Below are 11,847 nucleotides of genomic sequence, written 5' to 3' on the forward strand. Positions count from 1 at the left end.
ACAGGATTGCTGCTGCTCTGGGCTGGCCAGTAAAAATATCCCATGCTGAAAGGTATGATAAGAGTCTGGCCAGGACAGAGAACGTCCTGCCTTTAAAACAAACACGTCTGTCTTTCTTTCCAGAAAAGAAGAAGTGTTACCATTAAGATCAGACACAGAGATTTCTGGATAACGAATGACAACACGGAATATCGCTGTGGAGCAACTTCATTCAGCAACTTCTGGGCTGTTTTCATCAAACAGCCTCCTCAGGAGCCCCCCGTCTGCACCCAGATTCACCCCAGTCAGATGCCACACCTCCCACACCCGATCCTTAACCGGGGACTGTAATTTTCCAATTTTTCTGGCTAACAGCCGCCTCTTACCTGATCAGAGCATCCTTTTCCCCAGAAAAGGGGAAAGGCTTCTTGCACCAAGGACCCGTTAGTCCAGGGGGGAAGCGAGCTGCGACCCACAGCAGTGGTCACAGCATCCCCCCCTGCCCCAGTTTTGCAGGGCAGCAGAACAGAAGCCAACCTTCAGCCGTGCACGGGCTGACTTTTTAAGAGATAAAGCACTGACTTCGGGTCCCTCATCCAAGACGGGTAACGTCAGTGGAACTACAGATGTATTTTCTTCCTCTCCAAAATAAGCCGGTCATTTCCCTTTTAAGAAAATATTTGGGGGTCTCAGAAATGTGTGCTTTATTTTCAAAGCTGCGACCAATTATAATTGCTAAACATTTCCAAATGCGAAAATATTTTTTACCTCTCAGGTTCTATACAGGAAGATGCCCGACGTTTATTTTATTAATTTGCACAAGAGAAGCTATGACAAAAAAATTGCAGGGACAATTTAAGGGCTGTTTATTTCCTAGAAACCCCTGTAACATGCAAACATGATCCTAGGCAGCAGTGCAGGACCGTGTACACCTCTGAGAATTAGCCAGGCTCTAATCCTTCGGGGGTCAAAGGATGAGAGGGAAGGGGCATTTTAAGTAGTGAGTTTAAACTGCAGATAGGAGAGTGTCACTGGGGGGTGAATAATTTGGACTCAGGTTACTACTGTGTCTGCAGCGTGACTATTTTGGAAACACAGGGCAAAAAAAGCAAAACAAACCACAAATTGTTTTTGTACTAAGCAGCACCCTCCTCCTCTTACTTAAACTGTAGAATTTAAACTGTTAGCGCTAAACCAGCCACGGAGCTCTGAGTGACCAGCACGTCAAGACAAGCAGAAGGTCCTGCTGTCCCCTGACACTGGCCCGTTTTCAAGGCACTAACACGGGACAGAGCACCCCGTATTTCCAGCACGTGGCATTAACTCTGGGTGACACCTTTGCAGACGCTGTGGAGAGAAGGACAACCAGCCCGGGGGAGATGGCACACCTCGCTGGGACCAGAGCCCCAGGAAAGCCTCCGACTGTGATGAACACAGCTCTAACTCCAGTTAACGACATGTAATAAAGAGTGAGCAAGGAATAAACAGAGCCCAAAGTCAACAGCATCAAGGAGGGTTTGGCCGATCTACAGTTTGTATCTGACACAGAGAATCCTCTTTCTTTGAAGGCATTATCTAAACGTGACTTAAGGGCCTTTTAAGCACTTCTAAATTGACATTGTAACAGCAATTAAAGTTCCTTAAAACAAATGCACCATGAAAAATGCGCAAGAGCAGGCTGGCTCAGCAGCTGCAGCTCCGCGCCGCCGCGCAGCCGGTGTTTGTGCCTCCTCGCAAGCTGAAGTGGCCAGACCTCGTATCTGCCCTCTCAAAACACAGGCTTAAGACACACACTTTCCCTGAACTGATTAACATGCACAGTCACCTTTCTGCCCTCTGTTCTGATTACTCCAGCGCTGGAGGGTTTCAGGCTTTGCAGAAAAAGCTCCTCTCCAGCCCTTCTCCGTGGGACAAGACCAGCTCCTGCTGAGGACTAGTCTGATGTCAGCTCCTCTACATCTGTAAACTTACCTCCATTTCTGAAAGAGCAAGGAACCACACGTCTGAAGGAAAAGATATACACTTATGGATGGTTAAATGATGATTTAATTTGCTGTTACAAATCCAGAATTTGAGTAATTGTTACTGCCCTGTACCTTGCAGACTTAGCAGTCAGAGGGAAGGAAGGGTCAGGCGTTTCTCTCTACCACAGCACGAGGCACATTTTCTCTTACCTTCTCTGCAGCCTGGAGAACCATTCCAGCTTCCAGCAGTTGTTTGCTATAGACTATCACGTTACCAAATCAGAACATTTCTGAATTACCAAACATAGGAAAGTCAGTAATCTTCATGAGAGAATTCATTAATGCACGAAGGTTAATTAAATAAAGCTTAGCAGCCCCAAAGTAAAGCCTAGCCACAGATACAACTGATCCACCTAGTCAAGGCTTAACTATTTTCCCTTCTGATGTGGCAGCCCATTGCCACGCTCCCCCAGGCTGAGCTCTGCTCCACAGGCCGTGACCCCAGGGTGTCTTTGTGACCCACCTTTAATCAGCTTCCTTCTCCGACTCCAGCAAACCCCGCTGCTGATGGCAGCCAGCAACACAGGCTATTGTACAGCACGGAGCTGTGCTTCGCAGCAAGTCACGATAAGCATTTCCTTTCCAAACACCCAAGTTCCCCAACCATTACAAGCGGTGGCCAAAAAAAGTAGAAGGCAGATTATTGGAGTTTTGCAGATAAAACAATGGCTAGGATAAAAAAAATACACGGGCAACCCTCGTTCTTTATCCCCTCTGCTTCCGACTCAAAATTACAGGAAGAATTTGAAGACTGCTTACCGTACTGACAGCGAGGCCCTTGGAAACCGGAGGAGCAACGGCAGAGCTGCAAAGATCCCTCTACGCAATTTCCACCGTTGAAACAAACCCCGTAACTGCAGAGAGCTGCGAGGAGGAGGGAGAGAACCGTTCCTGAGATCCCATCAGAAGGGCACACGCGCTAATAAATACCTGCTCGCTGATGGAGCTCCCACAGCCCCGCAGCAAACGTGAATAGTGATAAAAATACTGTTGAACCATTGAAGGCGACTCTTTTTGGTTGACAGTGAGATACTCAAACAGTACATGAAGTCTCTCAAAATTTAGGACAGGAAGTAAAACACCTCAGGCAATGTCTAGGGCTTTCCTTAAAGTGCGGCTAAGTGAAAATTCACAGGAAAACACCAGCAGAGCTGCAGGGTTGTTGATGAAATAATGCTTTTCCAGCCGACAAGTGGGTAAAATAGTCAGAAAATGACTCGTGCAGAATCATTCCAGATCTTGTGGCAATAAAAATAACTTATTTATTTTGAAATTGGAGGTATCTTTCAGGAACAACCCATGAGAAGCTGCTTTCCCCCTCTCTGCTGAGCTTTCCTGGAGAGCTGGCTGCCCAAACGAGGCGTCACCTCTGACCGGACCGGAGGATGAAATAGAGCTAAGCTGTAAGTAAGCCCGAGCAGCCACGTTTCTCTGTTCTCACCCAGTGAAGTGTAAAATGGACACAGGGACAGAGAATGCTCAATTAGGCTGCTGAAATCCACCTTTTCAAATCATCTAAATAAAACCACAAACAAGGAGATGTTTTATATTTCTCATAACTCATGAAATGCAGCCAGTATTTTATATTTCCCACTAGAAAATGCTCATCCCAAAGGGGGAAATGTCCACAAGTGATGCTGTTGTGTGTGCTGTGTTGTGTCAAAGCGTAAGGACGCAGCACAAGCACCTCTCTTCCTTTTTAAGTCCACTTAAAGATTCAGACAATGAATTTTTCCCTCTATTCACTGATCTGCACATAGCTGTGCTGCCGGCCAATTTCCCTTTTATTTCTTTTTTCCTGCACCTCCTCTTTTTCTTTCCCTTTTCACTTTCATTGGACAAACTGTAACAAAACCCAAGAACAACGGGATTGGGTAGGAATACATTTCACAAAAGCCAGGGCAAGCAGATAGCAGGGAGCAAGAAGAGCTTCACCCGTCTCCATGGTGCAAGAGGTGTCGTGGTAGCACCTGGTCCAGCGGTTCCCAGATCCTGCACCCCAGGAAGGAACGCGCTGCCAGCGCCAACTGTGTCACGGTCACCTGTGTCAGGGGCCCTCGTGTCCTGCTGATCCAGTTGATGGATCCAGAGAATGTCATTATTTCAAGGAGCTGAAATTACAAAAGACAGACCTGGCAATCCAAAACCCCTTGGCTCAGAAATGTGGATTTACTACCAAAGAGCACAGAGTGCAGGCGAGCTAACGCCGGCGGAGCCAAGCGCAGCTCACACCGCGATTTGCTGGGCACCGTGTGCTGGCTGGCACGGCTGCTGCCCTGCACAGTTGCCGACTGAAGCCACTTGCCAACAGAATGAGTGAACCACCAACCTGCAGACGTACACTGCATCCTCAGGAAGATGCCAGCCTTTGCTGAAGCAAAGATGAGATTTGCCTTTGGCTTTATTGGAAACAATAAGGGAAAACACGAGTGCTAAATTCACATCATGTGGGAAAACAACACAGCAGCATCTCCTGCATTGTTACCTGGGCTCACGAGTGCCCAAATAAATGAATGAATAAATAAATAATAACTCCTGGAAAAGCCATTTTTTCTTCTCTAAAGCTGCAAGGCTGCCAGCTCTGCATGTCCTGAATGCCTTAAGGAAGAAGCTGGAGAATTAAATACATCTCCAGCAGGTACAGCCTGGGAACGGACTGTCAGCTACTCATGCACGTTCAGTGAAGCCCTCGAGAGACACCGGTGACACTGCCCGGTGTGGGGGACAGCACATGGTCCTGGGCATGGGCCAGGGGAGAAGTCCCCAACCAGAAGGCGCTGGACCCTGCTCAAGGCCAGGGATGAAATGGCATCTTTGCAGTTACCGACTGGACATAAAGGCCTGTGATTAAATTACAAACCTACGTATGATATGGGACCACCTGAAAACACTTATACCAGCACTCCCTGGCCCGGGGTTCCCACACGCACGCTGCCTATAACTTTTCCCTCCTATCTGCAAGTTGGGAGCCCCCGGGTTCTCTTCCCGTTCCAGCTAAAGCTGTAACTAATGAATAACAGAAAAAGCAGGACTGTGACTACACATTTCATTTTGTGTCGTTATAACTGGGGAGGAAAGGCACCCCGTGCAGGCTTCAAAAATGGCTCCAAGTACTTGGCACACGATATTCTGTGCCTACTCCAAAACACCAACTGTGTGTTCGGAAGAGAAAGGAAACACAGATGGCGACAGTGCAAGGCAGCGTTCGCATTTTTGGGGCACACTGGCAGGACATTTTGTGCACACAAGAAGATACATTTGCAACTTTACAACACTTTTTCAAAGATAATTCAGAACTTTAAGACACACATAAAATCAGAGATGGGAAAGAGCGGGTACTACTTGCACAAAGGAAATCCAAAGCTTGTGGTGTCAGCTTGCCAGGCCTGAAAAAATCCTTCCCTCCCGACGACAGGTCTGCTGGCAGCTGCACCAATGTTTTGTGGTACTGGCATCCCCTGTAATCAAAGGGGATTACCAGGGCACCACAGGCAGGTCCTTTTCCTCTCCTCACCCTCACCTCCACCCTCCTATCCGCTAAGTAATGAAGGTGATGGAGTCAGCGCAGGGCAGATTCACGTCCTCAAAACTCCTAAATGCTGGAAGCTTTCGTCAGCTGCACAGAGCTCATGGACACTTGCGTGAAGCTGCCTGAAATTGCCTCCTAACAAGCATTTGGAGAGATGCAAATGAGCACTTTGTTCAGGGGCTCCATGGAATTCAAACCACTGGGTCAAACCCTGGTGGTGGCCAACCCCTGGGCACTATATTGTCAGGTATTTACACAACTCTTATCGTAATGCAACCAGTTACAACCTGGAAATCTAATAATCACATTACTAAGCTTCCCACTATTCTCCTCCTAGCATTGAATCCTCCATATATCTAATATTGGCTCTGTTTCTTCCTACAGAAACACAACTGACTTCCTAATTTCTCCTCTGTGCTAAACCTTGATGCTGTCTTACACAACGTTTTCTGCCTCGTCTGCAGTGATTAAGGAGGTTTTGTGAAGGTTTAGGTGAATACGGCATGCTACAGATTTGCACGTTTGCCATCAAAACACACACTCTGACTAGACAAAGCTACGGACCTACTTTAAGGATGTTTGCTCTGTCACCCTGGCCAGAGCACCCTGCTTTCAGGCACAGCTGCCAGACGCGGGAGCTCCCTTGGAGCTGAGCCAGCTCCAGCTCGTTCCAAGCCTCATTCTCACCAATATCCAAACTCCCCAAACTTTGCACCTCAGATGCACTAGAGCTGAAATACTTAAGCCTCAGTGTTGGCTCTTTTAAGGACCTGATGATTTTTCAAAACCCCACTCTAAAAAAAAGATTATTTAGTAATACAAAGGTAGCATTGAAGTCCAAATATCACCTACCCAAACTAATGAAACAGTGATGAAATGCTGTTTGAGAAAGCCAGTTATCTTCCCATCTAATGTTTTAGTCACTTTTCATAGCCACGAATCCTTGGGGACCACAGCGGTCCCGTACCAATCCTGCACTGGAACTTGGGAAGCTCTTTCAGCAGCATCCCGCCCAGCGGAGCCACGCCACGCGATGCCCGCGATCCCAAACACTTCCCCGTGCGTGTCCTCCCACGTGGTGGCATAATTGAATGTGATGGAGATTTGGGAAGAGGGTAACGCCACTGTTCTGGGAAATGGGAAAGAAAGGATAAGTTACAAAAAGCATTGACATCTTCTGTTTGGAAGGCTGGACAATACCTTTTGAGAGGATTTAGCAAGGCAGGATTCTGGGGAAGTCAGAGACAGGAGGCTGATTTAAAAGGAAGACTGATGGGGAACAGCATTTCTCCTACCACGGACGGGCTCACTGAAGTACACCACGGCCACCCTCTGCGGGGACAGAGACGGCCTCCCAGGGGAGCGAACGTTAGGAGTTTAACCAGTACCAGGCTCGATCCCAGGCGAAAGGTTCAGAAGTTCAGTCAAAGCCTTTCGGCTGACAAAACAATGAGCCTCCAGGAGCCAAGAGGGGATGTACAAAGGAAAGTCAGCCTAATGGGGAAATTAAATCGTTAACCGAACACACTTCCCGCCGAGCCTTCCAACCTGTACCGCAAATAACGGAGCTGCTGCCCCGACGCCGCTCAGCCGGCTCCGCGTGCCTGCGCGGCCGGGCTCTTCCCTGCCCGACGGAGGACAGGCTAAAGCTAAGCCGAGCTGGCAGGAAGAAACGCGGTTCAGTGCGGGGTAACTCACTCTGGAGCCTTTTAATAGGCCATTTGTGACTAATAAAAGTTTCTCTTTTAATGATGTGATTAAAATTCAACTGCTTTCTGCTCAGCCCTTGGGGATGCTCGGAGGGGTTTTCATCACGTCTCAGACTCTGGTACTTCCTCCCACCTCTCACCAAATGAACATTAACTCTCCCTCTTTACCTAGGGCCAGGCTCTACCTGAGCTAAAAATCAGAGCAAAGCGTGACCCTAACAAGGGCTGGATAAAACCTCAAGACAAAGAGAGCTAGGGGTGGTGACAGAAGCTTTAGACCAGCAGCTCAAGCCGAGCTCCTCCACCAGCCCCTCGGAGGTCCCCGCACAGCAAACGGCCCCGCAGGGCAGGCTGTGGGGCAGCGGGGGCTGAGCGAGCCCCAGCAGCAGCAGCTCTCTGGCCATGCAGCTGCTCGATAGCCGGAGCTGGCTAAGCCGCTTCTTGGCCAGGCTGTGCTCACCTATGCTGTTCCATTTCCTTGAGCCAGCTCGTTAAAAATTGACTTCCATCTCCATCCCGCTCCGCAGCACAGCCAGGCTCTCTCCCCAGCCGCAGTCCCAGTTACGACCTGGCCTCACTGCTGTTCCAGCCCGAGCAAAGAGCCTCTTTAGCCTCTTCCATACTTATTGCTCTCCTCGGTGCCTTTGTGCCTTGTCCTGTCATTTCTGACCGTGGCAGGGGCTGGCCCAAGGACACAGACACGATGTCTGCGGCTGAACTCCAGCTCCTCCAGGCAGACCAAGAGCTACAGACTTGGTGGGACTCAGCTTTTCAACATCTCAAGCTGAAAGTAGAGATCGTTGGGATTACCAGACATGCAGGCCCCTTGTCCTAATCAGCAAGGGCTTTAACTGTGTTATTGAACCCATCTGGAATTTAAGTAGCATCTCAGAGGCCACTTGAAACTGAGAAGCTTAGTCTGAAAGTCAATCTATCAGTAATCAGGCAGGGAAAGAACCTGATGCCACGCTAAAAATGCAAAGGGTGTCTTGACTTCTGACCTTCCTTCCCAAACGGGACTGAGCGGATGAATGCTCCGAGACAGAGGGCACTGGGCAGGCAACAAGCCCTCACACTTCTGCTACCAGCAGAAGAGATGGGACAAAAAGCAGGCACTCTGCAAGGGAACGGGGCCCGCTGCCCTTACAAGGTGAGATCTGGCAGCTCCAGGGGTGTCAGAAGCAAGCACAGCTCTCACGATTTCCAGTGGCACAGCAGGAGAGGAACAAAGAAATGAAATATTCTGTGAGACTCGTGAGATCTCTGTGGAGCCATTAGTCTTTGGACCGCTTGGCTTCAGCACTGTTTTACAGGGTGTTTCTATGAAATTTTCCATGTCTTTCCAAGCTACTTGCTCCCAGCGGACCCCACGCACTCCCAGTCACCGAGTCCCGTCCTCGCAGCTCCGTACTGGCTGTTTTGTCACCTATAGGTGCTTAGAGACACAAACCTGCATGGGAGGAAAACGTGTACACCCCTTTTTTTGCTACAGACCTAGGCAAACAATGAGTACGCTCAGCACAGTGGCTGCGATGGGGGAAGCTCTCTTCTTCCCCGCACCAGGCTCTGAGAGCCCAAACAACTCCCCTGAACTGGTACCCACAGTGATGCTGGGCCATCCCATTTCACAAGGCTTTTTAACATTCCCGTCAGATGTCAGACAGTAGGTCACGTCAAACGAGAAGAAAGCAGCAGGCCTTGGCCAGTGACACACACAAGTCTACAGTGCTGAAAATTTACCCTAATAAAACATCACACGGGTTGTTTTTTTCTATTTTTAAGGAAAAGCGATGAACAGTCCAGCATTTGGAGCAAGGAGAGCACTGCAGTGAAGAGATGCCAGACTCCAAGGGAACGCAGCATCAGATGTCCTTCCTGGAGTGATTCCACCACACGGTGTCCAACGGCTCTAATCAAACTGTCAACAGCCATGGCCTTCCCCACCTTTGTACTCCTGGAACATGATCCGTGATCTCCGAAGACAGATAGGAAGGGCCACAGATCCTGTTGACATATTTTGGCATAGCTTCACAGCCTTCAGCAGACCTACGCCAGTGAACGCGGGCTGACTCGCGCCTGCTATGTACAAACCAGAAAATCCTCTAACAAATATAATGCTCTGGCTATGTTTCCCTGCCTCAGCAGTTCACTAATATTTCCTGACTCCTTTGCCCTGCCAGTCTTTCCTACACCCTCTTCTGGTCCAGAAGAACATCCTCATACTGAGGTCCAGGCCACCAGCAGGAAAAGTCATCACACCCCTGCAAACCAAAAGCTCCTCAGGATGGAGGAAACCAGAAGGGTTCCCCAGGACAGTCTGTGGATCGAGGCAGAAGCTCCCGGCTTCTATATACCTCGTCCGAGTTGCTCATCTGCCAAAACTCACACCCCACCTCAAAACCCCACTGGCAGCAATTTCTGCTGCATTTTTGGAGCTGGTGTATTCTGCTTTCGCAGAGCGCGCCAGGGCTGGCTGTCCCTAGGAGCTGTCAAAAAAAAGAGACAAAAACACACAAGCTGCTTATCACAGGAATATTATTTAAGATGCTTGGAGTGCTCGGGGTTAGCCAAACGCAGGGAGAGTTGGCTGACAATTGCTAGGAGAGTTCAGCATCCAGAGCAGAGGTGGGAGTAGATCTGTGGTTAACCAGTGCTGTGCCGTGGCTGTGTCCTTCCTGCTAAGACACCATTTAACTGATCGTGTCACCCTCACGCTCACTTTGAAATACAAACATTAATGGACGGAAGCAAGGGAAAAGCAAGGACTTTGTAAGCTGTTCTTCAGCTTACACTCCAGCTGCAAAACATCTACTAGCTTTCCTGCTCTTGGGAATAATACACAGAAAACATGTAAGCAAGACCCATTTAAAAGAGAGCAACAGGAACTACTGACGTATGCACGCCAAGAAAATAAACACCCACGGCTTGCCCGTCACATCGGCAGCAAGTTTGAAATAATTAATAGGGAGAGTCAAAGTATTTTATGACCAAGAGAGCTGGACCTCCCTCTCTTTTCTATTCCAGACCGACCCTGCAGCGAGCTGCCCGGTGCAGACCATCGCCCAGCCTCCGAGCGCTGGTCCCGATGATGAGGATGGTGAGTTCAGAGCGGGCCCTGAGCAGCTTTACTTCCTTTTCTCTGCTTCCTTCCTGGATGGGATTACTCACTTCCTCGGCAGGAAAAATCATTACGGAACGCGCTTCTCTGAGTTCACCTGAGGTTATTATCTGCTCGCTGACAGTGGGTTGTGAGGCATCCATGGAGTTTCCTCTGGCACAGTGGGGTTGCTCTCCTGGGTTGCAGGCTTTTGAAGAGGAAGAATAAGGATTGCTTGCTAGACACACCTTTTTTTTTTTTTTAAACTTTTGCTTCAAGCATCAAAGCACAAGGAAGGTATATGCAGCCTTTTACAGAACAAAAGATGACGAGCTGTGGGAGACATTTTCCTATATGGTAGGTCAATTACAATCAAAATTGCCCTTACAATGGAGTTGGGCATGGCCAGCTTTCATTCCCTTGATGGCAAGGCAGGTCAGATCCCAAACGCTTTGTTGGTTCACCTGCCTATTACTTGAAACCAAAGCTGCTCTTCTATGGCCGGGTAGGAGTGCGCCTCCAAAGCCTAATTCAGAAAAGATCAGAGCTCCATTATGCAACTAGGCCGACAATTAATAATCTATCACCGGGAGCATGTGCAGCTCCACCTTGATGGTGACATCTATTTCTACACATACGCTCAGATAAACCTTTCTTTGATTCGAGAGAAGATTTTACTTTGCTCTCAACATCTCAAAAGCAAAGTTTAAAGTTAAATATTTCTCCAGCTGGATGAGGCTGCAGTGGTTAGGGGAAGGAGCCGGGAGCTACGCAGCGTCTGCCTCCCATGTCCAGCAGTGCAGCCTGGAGAGGGAGGTGGGAATATGGGGCCCACAAGGATGACGCTGCCTGTCTTCTGCAATAACAGCATAAAATCATCTTATATACCAATATTTGCACAACCCTAGCCTGACTCATGTGCGAATCTGAATACATATTGCAGCCTCCCCACACAGCTGGGGAGTAGATACTTCCATGCCTGTTTTGCAGAGAATTACACTAGAGCAAACAAAAGAGAGGAGGAAAGCCAGCCACAGAGTCCAAGCGTCTCAAGTTCTGGGTCTCTGCTTCAAACCTTACGAGTGCCATCACTTCAGCCATGCTCCAGCTTGCTTCCTCCTCTGCAGCTGATGCTGTGGGATCCAGCAAGGGATGCCGCCAGTCCTGAACCCAAACACTCACCCCTTGGCTAAAGGAGGGAGCGGGCGAAGGGGAGCACTGCAGAGATCTCTGATCTCTGGAAGGGGTATCTCAAGCTCAGCAAGTCTTAAAAATAACAGATCTAGTACCTAACGCACACCCCTTTGCAAAGCAGCTGAGGAGCCGCATCCCTTTACAAGTAAGCTGACGAATGAATCCCGCTCTGAGCCGCAGCTCGGGGTGAGGAGGGGGGAGCACACCCCAGGAGTGAGCACACGCTGCCAGCCGAGGCACAGCCTGCCAGAGCACGGCGCTGGAGCCCAGCTTCTCAGCCTCTGTGCAACCAAAGGCCAACTCTTCCAAGGAAGC

The 11,847-nt window shown here is 49.1% G+C and overlaps 1 protein-coding gene across 1 annotated transcript in view; it reads right to left on the bottom strand.

The window, feature by feature from the left end:
- Positions 1 to 11,847, bottom strand: part of MEGF6 (multiple EGF like domains 6) — a 73,804-nt gene that overhangs the window by 55,012 nt on the left and 6,945 nt on the right. The window contains exon 4 of the mRNA XM_068414393.1: positions 2,763 to 2,867. Coding sequence (XP_068270494.1) covers positions 2,763 to 2,867 — 105 coding nt within the window. The remainder of the gene's footprint in view (positions 1 to 2,762; positions 2,868 to 11,847) is intronic.

Source organism: Nyctibius grandis, chromosome 17, assembly GCF_013368605.1.
Source record: "Nyctibius grandis isolate bNycGra1 chromosome 17, bNycGra1.pri, whole genome shotgun sequence".
Lineage (NCBI taxonomy): Eukaryota > Metazoa > Chordata > Aves > Nyctibiiformes > Nyctibiidae > Nyctibius > Nyctibius grandis.